At 30.5% G+C, this 21919-nt stretch overlaps 1 protein-coding gene across 3 annotated transcripts; it reads left to right on the top strand.

The window, feature by feature from the left end:
• The first annotated feature begins 3967 nt into the window (after positions 1-3967).
• LOC143232196 (uncharacterized) lies at positions 3968-20434 on the top strand. 3 transcript variants are annotated; one of them, XR_013017428.1, is made up of 3 exons: positions 3968-5728; positions 17872-19687; positions 20157-20434. XR_013017428.1 is itself a non-coding variant. In XM_076467344.1 (2 exons), the coding sequence occupies exon 1, from the start codon at positions 4123-4125 to the stop codon at positions 5716-5718; it is 1596 nt and encodes a 531-aa protein (XP_076323459.1). In that variant the 5' UTR covers positions 3968-4122; the 3' UTR covers positions 5719-5728; positions 14029-17836. The 3 variants fall into 3 exon arrangements, 2 of the variants coding, with proteins under 2 accessions (XP_076323459.1, XP_076323460.1); XM_076467344.1 differs by lacking the exons at positions 17872-19687; positions 20157-20434 and adding an exon at positions 14029-17836; XM_076467345.1 differs by lacking the exons at positions 17872-19687; positions 20157-20434 and adding an exon at positions 14767-17834.
• Positions 20435-21919: the final 1485 nt, after the last annotated feature.

The raw sequence follows: 21919 nt of genomic DNA, 5'->3' as shown, positions 1-21919 counted from the left end.
CAAGAGTTGGCGGTGGATGGTGATGACTAGCTGCCTTTCCTCTAGTCTTACACTACTAAATTAGGGACAACTAGCGCAGATAGCTCTTGAGAAGCATGCGCGAAATTCAAAATAACAAATCTACCTGCATTTGTCGACTTAAAACTCACACTGATCCAGGTATGGATACATATTTCTACAATAAAGTCACTAATCACATATTAAACAATAAACATCAATTTGAACCTATTTTTCCAATAAACATAACTGATACAAATACAAGTTCCGACACAGCTTATGCAAGCACGTTACTAACAAATGAAATATCCTTTCAAGAACTACTGGAAGCAATAAAAAACACAAAAACAAAGCACCAGGTGAAGATGAAATACAACCTATCCTTCTAAAAAAGGGAACTCCGAAATTGTTTGACCACCTAAATTCTCTTTTCAACCTATCTCTATCCTCAGGATACATCCCAGTTTCTTGGAAGCCTGCAAATATATTAATGTTCCATGAGGAAGGAAAGCCATCAAATAAACCTAATAGCTACCGACCAATCAGCCTGACCGGTTGTGTAGGCAAAATTCTTGAAAGAATAATCAGATATAGACTCTCCACATTCTTGGAGATAACATCAAAATTACCAAAAGAACAAAATGGATTCAGGAAATTTAGACAAACGACAGACCACCTAATAAGATTAACCGAAACCATAATAGATAGCTTCAATAAAAAAGAATGTACTGTCGCTTGCTTCTTTGATATCGAGAAAGCATTCGACACTGTATGGCACGATGGTCTAACGTTCCAAATGAATGAAATGGAACTACCGCGAGGAATTATTCCCTGGTTATCTAACTTTTTGGAAAATAGAAAGTGTAGAGTAAATGTTGAAGGAACATTTTCTGAATACTTTACTCTTGAAGCTGGTGTCCCTCAGGGAGGGGTGGTTAGCCCTATACTCTTCATCATGTATGTAAACAATATGCCACTGAGAGATCCGAATCATGGATTCTCTTCACAGTTTGCAGATGATGTGGCAGTCTGGAAAAGTGCTGCAACACCTACGATAGCAGCCACTAACATATAACCGCAACTAAATAGAATAAGTGAATACTGTCAAAAATATAGAATAAAAATAAACACAGCAAAAACACAACTCGTAGTCTTTACGCAATTGACAAAACACAAAAAGCAACAGCCAGAATTATATATGAATGGCACACTACTCCAGATTGCCCCATCGGCAAAATTTTTAGGTCTGACCTATGATTCAAAACTAACTTGGACCAATCATGTGAACGAAATTAAAAATAAAGTCTGGCGAAGAACTAACTATGCTAGGAGTCTAACTGGTAAAAACAGTAAAGCATCTACAGATAACATACTAAAAATCTATAAAACATATATTAGACCTGTAATAGATTACGCAGTAATGGATAACTGTAAGCAATAAAATAATTAAAAGCAAACTACAAACAATCCAAGACACACTCCTCACAACTGCATACAGAGTTCCAAGAACTATATCATCTCAGTTCATTCACAAATACTCGAACATACCAGATAGACTCCTACATAGTACAATCATGTACTTTAATAAGAATTGGATGAAAAACGAATTACTATGCTAACTAGACAGGTACCTCATACATGATGAATCTAGTCCTAAATATCTCTCCCCAGTTAACGTATATTTTAAATATAAAAATAAATGAAAATATATACATATATTAAATAATAAAAATAATAATAATAATAAAGTAATAAATATATATATATACATACATATATATATATGTATTAAATAATAAAAAAAAAATGCCACCAACAAACTTGACATTCTGCTGATAGAATAAAATAAATACTATATATGAGCCACAATACATGGACATTGCTCTGAAAAGGATCAAAATAATATTCAGTTCTACAATTATAAATACCAATCCGTCAAGAATATAAGTACGGGGAGGAGGAAGAGGTCATAGAGAACCTGACCCTCCAGGGTATGAACTTTTCTTACCCAAACACCGACAGACATTGATTTGTCGACAAGGCAAAAACGATTCACCATATTCAAGTGTTATTTTATCAACACCATTGTCGGTGATCAAGGTTATACAGGCTAACTGTAAGAAAGTTCTTTGATCATGTGAGCGCCACAATTGAACTAAAAAGAAATTTATGTATTTCGTTATTTTTTGAGCAATAAGGTACATACCAGAAAACAAAAAAAAATCATTGAAAGTAGTTTGTTTTGAACTTCTCGCATAGGTATTCAACAGCTATCTGCGCTAGCCGTTCATAATTTAGCAGTGTAAGACTAGAGAGAAGCCGGCTAGTAATCACCACCCACCACCTACTTTTGGGCTACTCTTTTACCAACTAATAGTAGAATTGACCATCACATTATAACGCCTCCAGGGATGAAACGGCGAGCATGTTTGGTGTGACGGGGGTTTGAACCAGTCACCCTCGGATTATGAGTCGAGTGCCTTAACCCACTTGGCCATGCCGGGCCTATTGAAAGTGTAAGTGATTTTTTTTCAAAGTAAATTAATGATCTAAGACGCAGTGGAAACCAAACATTTCAATCTTTGTTAAAATCAAAAGTGATTTTATTCATGTCTAAATTTATCTAGTTTAGGGAATTTTATTTTAAGTTAAAAAGTGACAAATGCATAATAATCAATAGCTTGTTAGCTCTCGCACTATACTAAAAAGCATTCCCCTCGAAATATATGAAAATTAATCTTTTATGTTTTTTCAATAAACGTATTTTGTAACATTTTAAAATATAAATATTTATTTTTTTTGTTTACGAAATTGTATTTTTTAAAAATAATACGTAAACTTATCAATTGAAAAATAAAGATATATTCTTTCAATTGTCGATTTAATAAATGAAATTGTGTTTATACCGAAATTTTTAAGGATGTGACAAAAAGGGAATTTCTTAGCAGAAACATAGAAGTAGAGCAATTCATTTGCTGAATAAAACCTTGTCTTTTAATACTGTTGTACACCAATTTTATGCTTGTTTAAAACTTGCATAATTATTATGGTGAAGTGCTATTGAAAATGTTATTATGCGAAATAAACAAAATGTATCGTTTGCTTATTTAAGCTATTAAATATGTTTTTACATAAGATGCTGTGACATTACTTACCATTTTAAACAACCTAGAACATTATCGAATGACTTTTCATACGAACTTGTTGCTTAACATATCATTATAACGATATAAATTGATGAAGAAAACATATTCAGATAAAAAACAATATTAAAGTAATTAAATTATCATATTCCCCCAGTAATACAGCGGTATGTCTATGGACTTACAACACTAAAATCAGGGATTCGATTCCCTTCGGTGGGGGGAAGGGTGGCCCGGCATGGCCAAGCGCGTTAAGGCGTGCGACTCGTAATCCGAGGGTCGCGGGTTTGCATCCCCGTCGCGCCAAACATGCTCGTCCTTTCAGCCGTGGGGGCGTTATAATGTGACAGTCAATCCCACTATTCGTTGGTAAAAGAGGAGCCCAAGTGTTGGCGGTGGGTGGTGATGACAAGCTGCCTTCCCTCTAGTCTTACACTACTAAATTAGGGACCAGTGATGTCGAGAAACCCACTTGTTGAGAAATTTATATGCAAAAACGGATCGTTTGGGTTGAGAAAATATTTTAATTATGTATAAAATATTTTCTCAACCCAAACGAGCCGTTTTTGCATATAAATTAGGGACCGTTAGCACAGATAGCCCTCGAGTAGCTTTGTGCGAAATTCAAAAACAAACAAAAACAAACCCTTGGGTGGGCTCAGCAGATGTGGTTTTACTAAAAGAAAAATACACACACACACCCAACCAAATTAAATTATCGTAAAAGTCTTATTTTGGGGAAATATTATATATATACACAATGATATATCGCATTTTTAATAAAAACTTACCTGGTAAACAGCGCTTCGCATTTTATGCTTCTCCATTGCGCATGTGCAATAACAATCATGAGTAAATGTCAGTGGTGATTGCGAATAGTTGTAAAACGTTAAGAATATTTTTGAATATTCTGATGTTTCCAGGTATTCTTTAGCAAAAGTTATTAAGTATTGGCTCTTAAAATGTACCAGGGACTTAAAAGATGATGAAAAGAGTGAGTTTTGGTCACCTGAAAGCAACTTTTTCAAGACCACCAAAGCATCAAGGTGGCCGTCTTCCTGCAAATGGCGACACACTCGATAATAGGGACGCTGAAAAAAAGGCCAGCTTTGAAGCAGATCGTGAACAACAAGCCAGCTGTACTCTTACAAAATACAGTAGTGAAAATTGTTTGTCAATAAATAGAAAAAAAGATAACAAAAATATCTTGACAGCATTACGTTGGAAGTGGCGCAAGACCCGTACACGGAAAAAACGTCATGAAAATCGTCACAATCTATTGTGTGATTCTAGAACAAATACTCATTCTGAGACCCCTGAAATGGGACTTGAAGTAGTTAACTTTAAAACTCAGAAACTTCGGTCGAAACAATCAAAATCGGTAACTAGAAGTGCAGTGTGTCCAATGCCATCTCCTATTCGCTGTGTTCGTTGTGAATCAAGTAGTGTGTACGAATATGAGAATGAGGAAGGTAATGACCAGACGACATCACCAACAGATAAAAATGAAGCTTCAACACAATTGGGTATTGGCTTGAAATGTTCAGAACCTGAAAAAGATATTAAGACTACAGTTGAAGATCTTTGTTCTAATTGTGCATCATGTAATTATGAAAGAGGATCTGAAACAGTCTTAAAGTTTTGTGATACTGGTAGTTCAGTAACATTTTGTTGTAAAAAAGTAGTCACAGATGATTTCTCTAGAAATGTGGAAAGAAAAAGGTATAATAGTTATTCTACTCATAGGAATAGTGCTATACTAGAGAAATGTGTTTCAGGAGATGTAACAAATGGAAATGTTCCAGATAGTAAGTTATATTCTTCTCCAAATACATCTAGTCACTCAGTACAAGAAGACATAAAGTTACTGAGTAACTCGGTTGGTGTCGAGGAACAAGATTTAAAGCGTAATAATTTAGCACAAAAGAGTGAAAATGATTGGAACATTTCAAGATCACTTGAAATCCCTCCAAATATTTCTAGATTAGCCTTGGATGTGCCTTCATTATCTAGTGATTTCCAGTGTAAACTAACAGCTTTTAATGCCTGTACTGATGTACCTGATAGTTCTAAGACTGTAAGCATTACAGAAGAGTTGTTTAAGCTATCCAAATGTGGATGGTATTGGGGCCCAATTACTCGTAGTGAAGCTGAAGAAAAACTCACTGATCAATCAGATGGAGCTTTCTTAGTGAGGGACAGCTCAGATGATCGTTACCTCCTTAGTCTTAGTTTCCGATCATATGGACGAACTCTTCATACGCGTATTGAACATTGTAATGGTTTGTTTAGTTTTTATGCTCAACCAGAACCAGAAGGTCATTCATCGATTGTAGACTTGATTGAGCAGTCCATGAACTATTCTCAGTCTGGAGTGTTTTGTTATTCCCGTAGTCGATATCACGGATCACCTTCCTTTCCTGTGCGTTTGACAAAACCTGTATCTAGGTTCACTCAAGTACGTACTTTGCAGTACTTATGTCGCTTTGTTATTCGCCAGTATACCAGATTTGACCATATTCAACATCTTCCTCTCCCAGCTTGCATCAAAGGTTATCTGGAAGAAGGCCACTATTAAAAAATAATTGGTAATATATTTCAAATTTGGAAAGTAATTTAGCATAAAAAGTTTTGCAAATGCCACTACTGACTATTCAGAGTAGGAGAGAAAATAATTTTTTATCATGTATCTATGTGTGTGTATATATATATATAAGCTCAAATAGGTTTAAATATTTAAATGCATTTATGGTACATGTTTCATGAAGCTTTCAACAGTTATAAAAAATATTGAATATAAATGTAAATATGTTTTTAAGTAATAGTCTCTTGTTTTTATATTAATTTTTTACATAGTGTTGAAGCTTGAATACACAAAGACTACAACTGGTATTAGATAGCACAAAAGGCAATTATGGAGAATTTAGTACATGACAAGCTCAGCAAAATGTTTAAAAAGTATACTTGGAAAACTTCTTTAGTTGATTTGGAAATATTATGATATTTTCTAGAATTTATTTGCTGGGAAGGTGGTGTTATCAACTTTTTTGGTGATATATTTTTTATTTCAATAAAAAGTTATGTATCAGTCTGTAGACATATACATTTTAATAAAAATCAGAAATAATAAATGTTGAAGTAGCTGTGAAAGATCTTTCTTATACTTTATTTTACTTTTTGTATACAGGTATAAAACATATTGGCTTCATCTTATTGAAAATTAGCTGTTTAATTTTAAAATACTGAGTACATTTAGTATTCTTGTGTTATAAAACAATATTAATGGTAAATTTTAACTCTAACTATCACCATGTAACTGTGAAACAATATATATCATTATAATCAATACACTGTGTTTATTTTTTTAAATGAAATATGGCTAGCTTTGAATAACTATTATAAGTCTGTTGTCCACAAAATCAAATTTTGTTGAAACATTTTCACAAAAAAAATTAATTTTTCAAGCATCTTCAGTAGTGATGCATTCTGAGTGACAGGTGGGATTTTCAGTCAAAGAATAATATTTATTTTTCTTTTACAGTTTTCATATTTCATTTGCATAACTACTAGAGTGTCTTGAATGATTTTCTAAAGCTTTATTTGTAAATATATGTTTTATATTTTATTTTCTCTGCTTTAATACTAACTTTAGCTAAATTGTCTTTGTGCAGTTAATGTAAATAAAATAAAAATGTGAAATGAAACAGGTTTTCTTCTACTTTATATGCATCATTTCTTATCTCCTTCATAGTTATATTTACAACTTGAACTGTTAACTTTTTGAGACATATATATATTTCAGTTATGGTTTTATTGCCTAGCTTTGTACCATATGAAAAGTTTATTTATTCATTAAAAGCATTAAATTCTGTTTTAGTAGATTCCCATACATAAATGTGTTATGGATCATAAGTGTGTTGTCAGATAGTCTTATGTTTCTCTCAATTCTCTGCCCAAACAAAATGTCATGTATCTCTCAAATGTGGATTTTAGAACACAAAAATTAAATCAGTCACCAAAATTTGTCATTTAAGTAGTTTTCAACTAAGATATGTATAGGGGGAAAGTTCTGTTACTGGTATGAGTAACAAGTTTGCTTATACCTTCATCAGTCACTTTCCCGAACAAATGTAAGAACTTTACCATACTCCATAAGAGCATAAGTAACTGCCTTGTTGGGTACTTCATGGGGGATATTAAACAAATGAATCCAAATAACTGAAGACAATGTATAAATGCTTCATTTTCTTTAGTATGTATGAAGGTAAATACTCTTATTTTGTCTATTACAGCCTACCTGTGATACTTCTGCATTTCTTTCCATATGATGGTAGAATGACTTATTATTGTTACCATGCTTCACTTATGCAAATTTATTTTTAGTTGGATAGTTATATTCTATTACTACATAGTTCTTGGTTTATCAGCTCGAAGCAAAAATAGTTTCAGTAATTTACCATTTTGAAGGTAATTTTATAAAGACTGTATGACAGAAGAGTTATTCTAATTACTGGTATGTTGTGGCTGTGTGATATTCAATATTTGTACTTGTACATCCCATGAGATATTTCAGGTATCAATACAGTTAAGATTATTTAAAATATTAAAATGTAACTTCACTGGAAAAATATAGAATGTGTACTTCCAATGCTTAAAAGATTATCAACTGTAGGGAGTTACAGACTCAAAAAAATTAGTATGTCAGTTTAAAAATATTTGGTGCTGCTTTAACTATAAATATTAGGATAAAATGTTTTAGAAAGATCAGTTATTGTGACAATGTTGGAAAACTTATTTTTACATATAATTATTTTTTAAAGTGGTGAATTATTAGCATAATATAAAAATTAGCCTTAAGTATAATGGCTAAGAGCTGAAGACAGTAAGCAGCATAGATTCCAAGAAATATTGCAGTGTCCTTAATTCTGAATAGATAATGCAGTGTACATAAAAATAATGAAATAAAAAAGTACTAAAATTTGCTATAAATTTATTTGAAAAGAAATATAAAGATCATGCATGCATTAGTAATCATAAAAGAAAAAAGTTACACACACACACACACATTGTGTTTAGTTTAAAATACATTTAAATAAGTTTCATTTTGATAAGCACTTGTTACACCATTTGCTTGTTATATTAGACATTTTTCATACATAATGACACTTGGGTTTTAGAATATTAGAAGGTACATATTACATATATGTATATATATAAACACACACACAAGTAAGATGTGCATGCTTTGAAAGTTTTCTTGATTAAGTAATGCATTTTGAATATCTAAGTTTTAAGTGAGTTTATGACAGGCTATGTATAGACTTCTGTAGGCCATAAAGCCTGATGTTTAAATATTTTTAAACTTTTCATTCTAAAAGCTTGTAAAAACATCAGTTATTTTTTGAAGTTGAAAGGTTTTAGGGCTTGTATTAAAAATGCAACATAGAAATATACACATGATTAGATTATGTTAATTACATATGAATTTATAAAGAAGTTATTACTGATTCAAAATACACCTATGATTTATGAATAGGTAGGATCACATATGCTTCGGTGTTTTAGGGAAAAAGACTGGTATCTGTGATAAAGTAGTGCCATGTCAATTGGAAACAGACTTGAAATGAGTTGTCAATAGGTGTATAATTTTTGTTTTTTAATTTCATGTATAAATTCTAATTTTAACTGAAAATTCTGAATGTGTATACATAACTTACTTTGTCCATGTGAATTATCATGTAAATCCTGTAGTTTGACTTGAAATAATTGTGCATGTTTATGGATAATTTAGCACAAAAAAGCATTCAAACAAATTTTGGAAAATAAAAGTGATTATTTCAGGGTAACATAAGACCCCTTTTTTTCATTTCAGAAGATGACTTTTGTAGTTTTAAAATTATAAAAGTTGCATGAATATGCTTTATCTAGCTTCATAGTTTTTCTATTTAAAAAGAAAAACTTTAAAAAAAATGATGTATGTGTAAATGTATAAATAGGCATCATAAGAATTAGGTTTATAGTACAATATACCCAAGTGTTACAGAATGTAATGAAAAATTGCAAATTTGTGTACATCTACAAGTTGCATTTAAAAGTAGTGAACTGCAACTGGTATTCTGAAGCAAATTTCTTTAAATTTTAATAAAAACATTATACCTTTTATAAAAGTGTCTTGTTTAAAAAATATAGAAAATCACACCAACCTAAACAAGTGGATATATTATATAATTATTGGTATAACAATATTTTTTCATCAGCACCAAATAACATTTCATGAGCATACATGCTGTGTGACATTATTTACTCTGTGGTACTTAAATCATGCAGTGTATAAATTGTAACTTGATATATATATATATATATATATTATTTTTTTAAGTTTTTTTCTAATTGAAAGTAACAAAACTATCCATAGTAGTAGTAGACAAAATGATTTTGTGTATGAGGACAAATAAAACATTGTTATCAGATGGTGATGGTAGAAGTAAACCATTAGATAATAAAAGCTGAACTGACAGCATCTGATTACATAATTGAAATTGTTTTGCTCAGAATTTGAGCACTTAATTGTTCGTACTTGAAAGGAACTCTCTTGGTGCTGGTACACATTTTAATTAGTTACTTTAAATAATCAGTGTGGGCTGACTTTGCTTGTTGGAAACAAAGTCTGTTGTAAATAATTTAATTTTGCCCCTTTCCCTATCATTACTGAATCATTTTAACCACCTAATTTAAAGTGTGCTGTAAGTATTCAGGTGTACATGTTGATGAGTGTACCTCTTTCAATTTTTTTTAAAGTTGCATTAGTAATCATTTCAATCCTTCCATTGAGCTTTGGCATATAATTGGTATAGACAAGTATTTTACCACTGCCATTATTTTATATTTAATTAGCTGAAGTACTAGCTGTTTACATTTTCTTTATATTTTTTTTTTACAAGGATTACAAGCTGTGAGTAAGGATGAAACTCAAAATTAATTTTAGGAGGAAATAGTATAAAGGAATTTCATGGATGATTCTGTGAGTTTATGTCTGTAACTTTTTCTTTGTAGATTAATGCAACATTATTTAACAAAATTAATGGATAATCCTATAATGTTATCAGTTACTGCAGAGATATTCTGTTCTTGTACATTTACATGATAGCAACATTAAGTGTTTTAACTTAATAGTAGTTACAAGGATGTAATTAATGTGTTGTGATATGGGCTTAAAAATTAGGTCTTCCATATTACCTGTGTTGTGGATTTTAAATTAATTTATCAAGGCTAAAATCTTGCAGTTTACTCCACATTATAATTCACAAGGTATCTACTTTTAAATAAATTTTTTTAACTAAATAACATCCTAATACTGGCAAAACTCTGGTTTAATTTGGAGCTGATAACTTAAACAAGATTGGACCAGTCAGGTGAGCTCAGTAAGTATACATCTTAATTTGCTAATCATGCGACAACACCGATCTTTAGTAATAATAACCACTAAATGTTGTCATACACCAGTTGAATTAATGCAGAAGAGCTATTTGTCCAGTCTTGAACTTGTAAAATCACCAAGTAATATAACTGTGATCATTCAGTTTTCTCATAGCACAAACATGATATCAAAAATAAAGATTTTATATATTTAAAGTATATTTGATTCATTTTTAATAGGAAAATACTATGATGTCTGAAATCTATGAAAACTGCAATGTAGAAGACTTACTAAGGCTAACACAATTAACTGATGAACAAAAAAACTACTACATAAGATTTATAAAAAGTGTGGAAAATAAGTGTAGATTTTGAATTACTAGTGAAATTGAAATGAAAAACTATTGCAGTGAGAGTCACACAGTGTATGTACATGTGATTTTGTTTTATGTATGTAGGAAAATGTGTTTATGATAAATAGCCTCAAATTCAAGGGCCAGTACATGTTCAACTGTTAGATACATGTTAATTTTGATGATTTGCATTTGGAATGTAATTATATATTGATTGGTTATGTGTTATTAGTAATTACTTTTGTTTTTAACTAACATAAACCACTTACAAACGGCTCAATTTTTCTTTTTAATTTGGTCACCAGAAAATTTGTCAAGTAGTCAGCCAAAACAGGGAACAAAAATATCTCTTTTGTTACTTGAAAAAGATAAATTATTACACACCAGTCATGGCAGTTTGATGTGTTTTGGACATGATTTTATGTATTCTTTCTTAGACAACTTGTCTTGTGCACATGAGTGTATCTTAAATGTTTTGGTTTTAAAAACCAGCTATCAACAGCTTTTTGTGGCTAATAATCTTGAAGCTTAAGTCCATTAAACTGAACCATCATCAGAGTGATTAAGGCTTATTCTTCCAGATGTGTTAGGTTGTTACTTTTAATTAAATTCATATTGTTAAAACCATATTGAAATGCAGCTGTAGATGTTGGTAAAAATGCTGTAATAATGATGGTGAGGCTTAGAACAGGAAATCTGTCTTCATTAAAGTGTCTTTTCAAGTAATTCTTCAATCTTTAAGACTTGTTCCAAAACTTTTGAACTTGTACCATTCATTCACAAGAGATTTTATTTTACTATCCCATGAAATATGTTTCTGTGATAAGAGATATCTTTAAAAATATTGAGCAAGTGATCCAGTTTGTCTTTTTGAAATTCTTCAAGCTTATTTTGAGGCCAATTAAAAGTATCAAACACTGACAAAGATTTTGTACTACTACTTTTCTTGTTCTAAAAACTATTCCTAAAGATATTTTGTTCCATCATTGATGATTTGTTTCTTTTCTGAATCAAGTCTTAGATAATTGATGTTTGAAAGCTCAATTCCCATTTACTTTCAATGAATTACAGTTTTATTTATAAACAGAGTCTCATATGATACGCAGTTGAATTGTGAGTTTTTGAGATTATCCAGGGTCTTTTTATGTGAATTTAAACTTGACTGAGAACTAAATTTTCTTTATGAAATGGTGAAGAAACTTTAAAAATATGCAAAAGATCAGTGAGAAAATGCAAAGTTAGAGCACATTTGAAACATTTTATCTTCCTTTAACTATAACAGTATCTTTTCCATTCATGTTAGTTGTATTTCCTAAGCAAACTACTGTGTTACTGTTTTTTACAATAGCAGAAAGAGCTTCAAATTTACTAAAAACCTGACAAATGTGATGTAAAGAGTCAAATTTTAAGAACTCTTTTGTGTGAATTCTGGAAAATTTATACATTTTGTTGACAACTTAATAAGTATTTCATGAGTTTCACAGAATTGAAACAGTATTTGTGTGAAATACCATGTTGTTGAATTAACTCTAGGATGTTTATATTAACTTTAGCAGTCAGTCCATCTTTTTTCCTTACTATGTTTGCAGCAACAACCTGTGTTAAGTCTTACCAACCAGTTTTCTTCTAACATTTTAATTCGAAATTTGGCATTTTTCATGTAAAGCTATGTAGTAAACTTTTGTAGTAGATGATTGAAGAGGAATAATTAATTGGAAAGTTTTTTTCACTTTCTTATCTTTTGTGTATCAACCATGAGTAATTATCTGTTCTACTGTTGATTTATCAGTTGACCCATCTGTGCTGATAGTTGTGTAATCACAATCGTTGATTTCAGTTTGTAGTTCTTTCCTTATTATATGTGTGACGTGATATTTTGCTACAAAATATTCAGTGTTTAAAAGCTTCTCCAAATATTTAAACATGTTTATATCCAATTTTTTCTGACACTGCTAATGGTATACATTCCAGTTGTTTTTACAGCAAGTGTATAAGCTGTAAAGTTTCAGTGTGTTTGTGGTTGTATTGTAGTCTATAAGATTATAATTTGAAAGGTCACTGGATAGCTTGAACAAGCTTAGAGGTTTTATTTGAAATATCTGTATATTTTGAACATATTTGGCACCATAAAGTTAACCATATATAGTATTATCTTGATATTGTTAACCATGCAAATTCTTCACACCATTTCTGCTTGAATTTTCTTCCATCTTTCTTTTTCTATCAAAAGAGTAGGATTACTTTCATTCTTTTGTTGTATTTGCATTTCTGGTTTTTCTTTTTTACAAAATCCACTGCTACTTTGAGTTAATTCATATTATGTTACTAATTTTTCTGGTGACTTGCTTTTTTCAAGCACTTTGTTTACAGTGCTATTTGTGTCTGTATTTTGAAAATAGAAAATATACTCTTCTGATGTGCACTCATTATTTAAAACAAATTATACCATAAATAAAAATCCATGAACTGACAAAGCTGTTTAATATTTACAAAAGATAATTATGTTTTATAAGACTTCAAAATGAAAACCTATTTATATCTTGACAGAAGATATAATTTTCTGAAACTGAAAATGTCTTTCTAATAGATACTCATCTCCTGTCACACTTCCAACCCTTCCTCCACACTGAAAACTGGTACTTCCATTTTCTGAAAGTTCAAAATGGTACTTAATTAGAATTGAATAAAGGGAGCAATGCATCAGGAGAGTGTGTCACACTGTCATTGATGGAGGGTTGTTGCATGATGATTTACATGCCAGATGAAGTTTAACCATGTTGAATGTAGGGTACGTGGGAGCTTAAAGTATGCAAACAATTTTGCACATTGAGGGCAGCATTAAATGAAAATAGCTGTTTACATGAGATGAGAAGAGCACTTATCAGAGATATATTTTAATATAGTAAAATTATAACTAGCATGACAATTAAAAGATGTAGTGTTGATGTTTGACTTTTTTTTTCCTTTAACACCTACGAAAAGTGGGGCCTAATAGGCCCCAGAGCAACTTGAAAGGTTATTAATATTAGGCTAATCATTTTGTATTTAAATAAAATTGCCATTTAAATCCATTAATAAATGGATTAACGAGATTCCCACTGTCCCTATCTACTATCTAGCGAAACCACAGCCAGGGGAATGGGCTTGGAGAAATCAGGACTAGAAACGTCTTTTCGTAGGAGTGTTAATGCATTTTGAAAATATTCAGTTACTGATTTTCTTATTTTAAAGTATTATTTATAAATCATTACTGAGTTGGATTTCTTTATGTTGTGATTCAATTTCTCACTGAATTACCAGTAGACAGGAAATATTTTTCAATTTACAAGTTCCTATTATGACTACAGTGTTTATCAACAGTACCAGTATTCAACAGCTGAAGGTGTGATGTTATTAGCAGTGGATATATAAGTATAATTAATAACCTAACATCTATCTGCAACATCCTTACCATCTTGTACATGTTCACACTCATCCCCAAGATGTTTTCAGTAATCGTCAGTTTCAAACTGTCTTTATTAACCTGAAGATCAGCTAAGAGGTCAAAATGTTTTTATGTACTTTATTACAACTAAAGTTTCTAATATCCATACTAGCCATTTTTAGAATGCATTTTTACTTCAAGTGGATTTCTCATCATTATGGACAACTGTATTTGTTATTGAATTACTTTGGAACTACGTAAATGTAATTTGCTGGTTTTAACACTCCTACGAAAAGTGGGGCCTAATAGGCCCCAGAGCAACTTGAAAGGTTATTAATATTAGGCTAATAATTTTGTATTTAAATGAAATTGCCATTTAAATCTATTAATGAATGGATTAACAAGATTCTCACTGTCCCTATCTACTATCTAGCGAAACCACAGCCAGGGGAACGGGCTTGGAGAAATCAGGACTAGAAATGTCTTTTCGTAGGAGTGTTAAAAAGAACCTGGTTTATATAAGTTGTGAAATTGGAAGTATAAGAGTGCAAGTCTGTTTGTGGCCAGTATTTAAAAGGTATTGATATTATACAATATGTTCACAGCTTCTCTATGATTAAGTTGTTTGTACATATGAAAAATTTTTTTCAAATAAATCAAAACCCAAAGAGTAGATCTGTTGAGGAGAAATAGACTAAGAAAGAGGAGATACAGTTAATTTACTTGGAAAAAAGAAAGGAAATGACAGGATAGTTTAGCTGTAGACTAAGAAATGAATGTCACTTTTTTTACATTTTAAAGTCTGTGAAAGTTAGATAAGGATGTTTTATTTCGTGATTTACATTTGGAAGAATTACATACAGTTTATCCTTTTTTCATTTGCAAACTACATCCTTAAACCCCTGCATACAAACCATTACTTATATGTGAAATTGATGTGCAAAAAGTTTTATCTGTTGTTAAATATGCTTTATTTCAATGTTATCAAATGAAAGGTGAAACTTGTTTTTTCTATCAAGTAACTTGTTTCTGCAAGTGAATTACTGTATTACATGTAGTGAGCTCTTTCTTGAACGGAAAAACAGAATAAATTTTAAAGTCTCATAATTATGTGTTGTATTAGCTTAGAAACTCTAATTGGAAACTGTAGACTTAGCTTTTGATGACTCCCAGTCATTTGTGTTCGTTATTATCAGATTGAACTAATACTATTTTATTCAAGGGAGCTATTTTAATCAGAATAATACAAAACCCAGTTTTGTAACTTTCATAACAAAACTACACTAGGATTGTGAGTCCATTATCACCATTATAAATGAAGGTGTGCTCGTGTGTACAAATATTAACTTTTAGCAGTGTTTTATTTAAAAAGTTTATGCATCCATGTGGTTAAATGCATAATTCAAATGCATGTATATATGTATAAACTGTCAAGATGTATAAATTGATTTTCACAATTTTAAGTCTTTACACAACTACTATAAGAATATAAGGATTATAAACCAACATATTAGTTGTAAAGATAGTTGAGATATTGTGCCCTCTAATTTTTTCAAAGTAGCTCCAATTATAAATTGAATAAATTGTTGTTGGCACATTTGTGATAGTTTCTTTGTACAGATATTTCTAAAGCTTTTAATTTATTACTCACAGTTATTTTATATCAAAAGAAATGACTGTTAAAATTAATTTTTGTATTCAACCATTTATTTGGAAGATTAAAATAAAATGGAATTTATCCAACATGTCTAAAGCATTATACAGTGGACATTTATGGGTAAAAACCACAATCATATAGTGTTTAAATAGAGAATAAACCTATGTACAGTAAGTGCATCAGAAGTTCTGCTTAACAGTTTTTTTCATATGCCAATTGTTTCACTTCACTTGAGGGGAAATAAGGTGTAGTTGAACAAATGCAATTGTTTATAACACATTGTAATGATAAAAATTGATGAGTAATGTTTGTTGACATTTGATATATTGTTTTGATTTTTTGTTTCTTGTGGTAAGTGGAATATACTTTATAGTATTTTTAATTTTATTTTTCAATATGACATTTTGTCTTTGAATTTTAAACAATCTGAAAAGTAATTCATAGTTATATACAAAAAACATTTGTTAATTACCTTATGAAATATACAGTATGTGTAAAATAATATTTTATTAGAAAACTTGTTTTAACAGTGTTACAGTTTTTTTTTTTTTAATAATCCATGCATGTTTGACTGAAATTGCTCTTTCCTGTATACACAGAAGAATTCTACTATAATATGCCAACATGGTCTAGCTCTGCTTACTTTCTATGTTTGTTTTTCAGGTGTGTTTTTTTCATGGAACACCTTGTTTATATATGTCTCAAATTAACTCAATACATGAAACCTAATAAGTTAATGCTTAAGTCTCTTTGGTTACAGCTAATGTTTATATTGGTAATATACTGGATCCTTTAAGCTTCTCTAAGTGGATATGTATATATGTTTAAGATGTATAATTCATTAATTATTTGTGGTAAAGAAAACATTCATTCACTATAATACTGCTTCAGATTAAAGTTTTCATATCTATTGAAGTAAGTAAAACTAGAATATTTTCAAATAAGAGAATTAAGTTTATCATTTATTAATTACAAAATGTATTTTATTCTGATACAATACATGAACTGATTCATAAGATGTACAGTGTATACTTTGTGTAAAGTTATTGTGCATTGAATGTGCACAAAATTTAATATATATTTTTTTTATAACATATACATGAGTCATTTTTGTACCAGTAAATTTTTATTTCTTTGGTAAGACTGAAATGTAGACATTCACATTGTTTTCTAAAAAAGAAAGTTGGTGTCTTCAGGTTTCATATTGAACAGTAGTGCACAACTTTAGTTTATTCATTTCTATAGGTGACACTAACTTTATCTTTTATTGACTGCACCTGTTTATTTTCAAAGCTAGGTGACATACAAGTAGTCCATAAAAGTTAAAACTCTGCTACTACTACGTAAAATATTGATACAGCCAATATTTTTCGATGTTTTTCCTTGTGAAAACTGTTGTGTGTAAAAACACAGTTTGATACGTATATTTCAGAAAAAAAAGTTTTTTTTTCTAATGATAAATCATTCTGCTCGATTCTCAATTCAGTCTAATTATACTGTCAGTGTTCAGTGGTTTTGTTATACTATTATATTCTGCAGGTCTTATTTGTTCATGAAAACCATAACAAAATATTGAGAATTTTATAGACATGTGATTTAACTAAATAATACTAATATATGTTACACTCTGTTTACTCTCTGAATAGTATCTAACTATATGTATCTTGCAATTGAAGGTGAAATAGAGCCTATTAAAGAAGTTTTAAACAAAACTTTATTTTTTAAATTATTAAATATGGTAGCAAACTGTTTTTGAGGAAAAGCTAATAGGATGTAAGAGATTTGAATAAAATTTGTATAGTAGGACCTTATTCATTTACCATATACCTTTTACACTGAATACTTCTCATTCTGCTGAATTTTTTTTTTTTTCTCTGTCAGACAATTTCCATATAGTTTTAATAGATGTGAAAATGTTCAAGCTGGATTTCATCTGAATTTTCTTCACATATTGAATATTGTAATATCTTAAACATGTTTTCCTGTTCTTGTGGACCTTAAGAAGATGGAGAACTACTAACAGAATATCATGTAAATGTTTGAACACTTTGATTTATTTCTGTACACTTTTTACCTTAACTTTACATGTAGGTGTAAATGATTGAATACATTCTGATTTATTTCAATACACTTTTCAATCTTAACTTTACATGTAGGTGTAAATATTTGAACACATTTTGATTTATTTTGATTCAATTTTCAATCTTAACTTTACATGTAGGTGTAAGTATTTTTTTTTTATTTATTTCTATGCACTTTTCAATCTTAACTTTACATGTAGGTGTAGAGGCATGAATCATTTGAATTTTATTTTTCAATTGAGTACAATTAGTTAACTATAACTGAGTAATGAAAAAATATACAACTGGCTTTTTAATCATCAGAAATTCACTGTTGATAAACCATAAAAGAAGTGAGTACATGCAGTATTTGGGCAATGACAAATTGCACATGAAATGCAAAAATTCTTTGATATTAAATCTGCAGCAGGACTTTGGAACATAAAGACAGAAAATATTAGATTCTTTGTATATATTCGTGTATATCTATGTCTTTGCACATACACATAAGACCATATCCTTAACCAGTTTATAGGTTTTTGAAAAGAAAAGAGAATATAGTACTGCTACACCAGTAATTAGTTCAGTTAGAAATTTTATTTTAGAATTAGAATTAGTTAGAATTCATTATTTTTATGGGATGAATGAGAAGTCTGCCACTAACTGTGTATGAATTGTAAGATTTAGTAGTTAATTAATACACAGTTTTTTGTGCATCTTTAGCACAGATACATCCACTTAATACACATTTGTATCAGAAGTAAACCTTACGTTCATTAATATGCTTTTCATCCATGTTTTCGTAATACAAGCATCATCAAAAAGTAGGCGAAGAACGGTTTATGAACATTAGGAAGTTTTATTGGTATTAGAACATCCTGTTTGTTTCGCCAGAACATTAGTCTAGAAAGATCCAAAACGATGAATAATTGTTCACGAAGACATAAAGAGAAAAACAATAATTGTGAGAAATATATTTAGATTACGTGTTAATACTTAATTTTATTTACCATCACATATGTGTAATTTCGACGCCAGATTTTAAAATTTATGAACTTGATTTTATATATAATGGTGCTATTTAAATGGACTATTAATCCCCAAGTTATTTGTTATGGTTGATTACATTTTCTTTATCTTAATGTTTATATCATACCATATGTTGCATCTAAAAAATTAAAGCTTAAGGGGAATGTGTGATATGTAGCTTTGATAAAACAAAAACAAAAAAACATTATAAAGCAGTGTCAAACTCTGCGAGTCATTGACACGAGTAATTAGATATCTAACGACACAGGCCTGCGAATTTAAAATTCATAAAAGTTTTGGTTTTCATAATTCATATACAGAGATTTCGAAATAACTCGTTTTTTTCTTTCATGTAAGGATTTTTTTTTACAAATTAGGTAAGAATGAAAGCTCTCACTTCAAATCATAATTTCATTCACAATAATTTTTTTTTTCATGTTCTGGAATGATCGGAAAGAAAACTCACGCCGCGATTGGTCTAGAACAGCGTTTCTCAAAGTGTGGTTGAGGACCTCTTTAGGGGGTCCGCGAGGTCAAAACTATTTTCGTAATATAATTCATTCAATGAAACCTCTTCAAACTTTTTCAACCGTATGAGAGTGAAATAGGTAAAATAACGTTTTATTAGTACTTTTTGAGAAGGAAGGTTGTGTCTTACCAGTTCTAAGATTTCGTTCTCATGTTTTGCACATATAAGCGATATTATTTTGAATCAAACTTTCATTGAACTTATTTGAGAATTTATTAAATTTTAAACCGTATGGTCAATAAATTTCAACTTTTTTATTCTAAAAATAAATATATATAAAAAGTATACTTAAGTTTGAATAAATTGAAATATAACTTTCTAATAGGAAAATTTGAAAGGAAAGATATAAGTGTAAAGAGGAATCGTACAGCATATAATTGTTCAATCGTTTGAGAAGTACACTTTGTTGTCTTATTTTGCAACAATATTTTTAAAAACATTTTTGAAAACTTTTTTTAAATTTTATCTAAAACTTATTATTTTATATATTTATATTTAATTTAAAATAAAAGAAAGTTTATTTATAAAATATTTTTCTTATATTTAAGGATGGATGACACAGATTGACTCTCAAGCAATCAGTTCGCCTTACACCCACCACTATACTGGTACAAGTATGTTTATGACTCAATTGCTGAATTCACTTCAACAGAGCATACACTTATTTTTTTCAATCACGTTAACTCGATTCACCCTAACGCTAAGTTCACTTGTGAACAAGAAAAAACTAACCAAATAGCATTTCTGAATCTCAAGATCACTAGGACCGATACACAATTCAAAACAGTTTTTTGTTTGTTTGTTTTTGAATTTTGCACAAAGCTACTCTAGGGCTATCAGTGTAAGACTAGAGGGAAGACAGCTAGTCATCACCACCCACCGCCAACTCTTGAGCTACTGTTTTACTAACGAATAGTGGGATTGACTGTCACATTATAACGCCCCCACGGCTGAAAGGGCGAGCATGTTTGGTGTGACAATGATTAGAACGCGCGACCCTCAAATTACGAGTCACATGCCTTAACACGCTTGACCATGCCAGGCCCTGAAGAGAATAATGGCAACATGTAATGTTAACGTTCGCCACAATCATCTTGTGATCATCGTGTCTCAGATAAATGCGAATGATTAAGTTGTTATCATATCATTCGTACTGTTTTAGGGCAACATGAGTGCAGTAACTGTTTAATGATCATAATGAAAAGTTATTTATGTCAAGATGAATATGCGGTATTTTTGGACACGTAATCAACAACAATATTTAATACACATTAGTTATTATTTCTAGTTTTAAAATAAGGAAAATATTCAACTCTTATCACAAGAAGATCCTCCATTGTCTCCAGTGGCTCTCGCTGTTATAACAATTCAAGTGGTATCAACAGCTCCATATTTTCACCAATGTTCATGTAGAAAAGCTGATTTGTGACAAGTCGCACGCCTTAACACGCTTGGCCATGCCGGGCCCCTTCAAAACAGAAATCCACAGAAAAGTCACCCAACTGGATTATAACATTCCTTGGGACTCGGCACATGAAACAAAAGAAAAACTCAACATATTAAGAAACCAAATCAACGCAGCTACAAAACTATGCTCATCCAATAAGATTAACGATGAAATCAACAAAGTAAAACCATCTCATCAACATCAACAAATTTCCTCAAAAAAAAAACCGTGGAAGAAATTATATGCACACACCTATATCAACAGCAATAAATCTCAATATACAACAAACTACAAAACCTTATACTGCTGCATACCATATATTCCCGACATCAGCGAAAAATAATCAACATTTGGAAAAAAAACTTATAACAAAATGCAACATTCCAGTAAACACCAAATTTATTCTAAACCAGGTACAAAACTAAAGTCCATACTAACACACATACTGACAAACAAACACCAACATAATTTATGAAATACAATGCAACAACTGCCATGATTTCCATATTGAAAAAACAAGCAGAAAAATCAAAACCAGATTCTAAAGACACAAAAACACTTTCACATGTTTCTGAACACTGCAAATCAAATAAACACAACATAACCATAGAAACCACCCAGATATTAATTAGGGAAACAAACGCAAATTCAAAAAAGCCATACTTATGCAGCAGCTAAAATAAAATTAAACCAATATAAAGAAACATAAGACTAGAGGATGATATTTCAAAAGTCTTCCGCCTTTCGTCTTCTGAAGACGAAAGGCAGAAGACTTTCGAAACGTCGTCCTCTACACTTGTGACTCCACAACAGGCACTTGTCGTCCATTCTACAAAGTTTCATCGTGAATACTCTGTCTAAATT

This window comes from Tachypleus tridentatus, chromosome 11 (assembly GCF_004210375.1).
Source record: "Tachypleus tridentatus isolate NWPU-2018 chromosome 11, ASM421037v1, whole genome shotgun sequence".
Classification (NCBI taxonomy): Eukaryota; Metazoa; Arthropoda; class Merostomata; order Xiphosura; family Limulidae; genus Tachypleus; species Tachypleus tridentatus.
The sequence above is the reverse complement of the archived record's forward strand: the minus strand, read 5'-3'. Positions and strand labels throughout refer to the sequence as shown.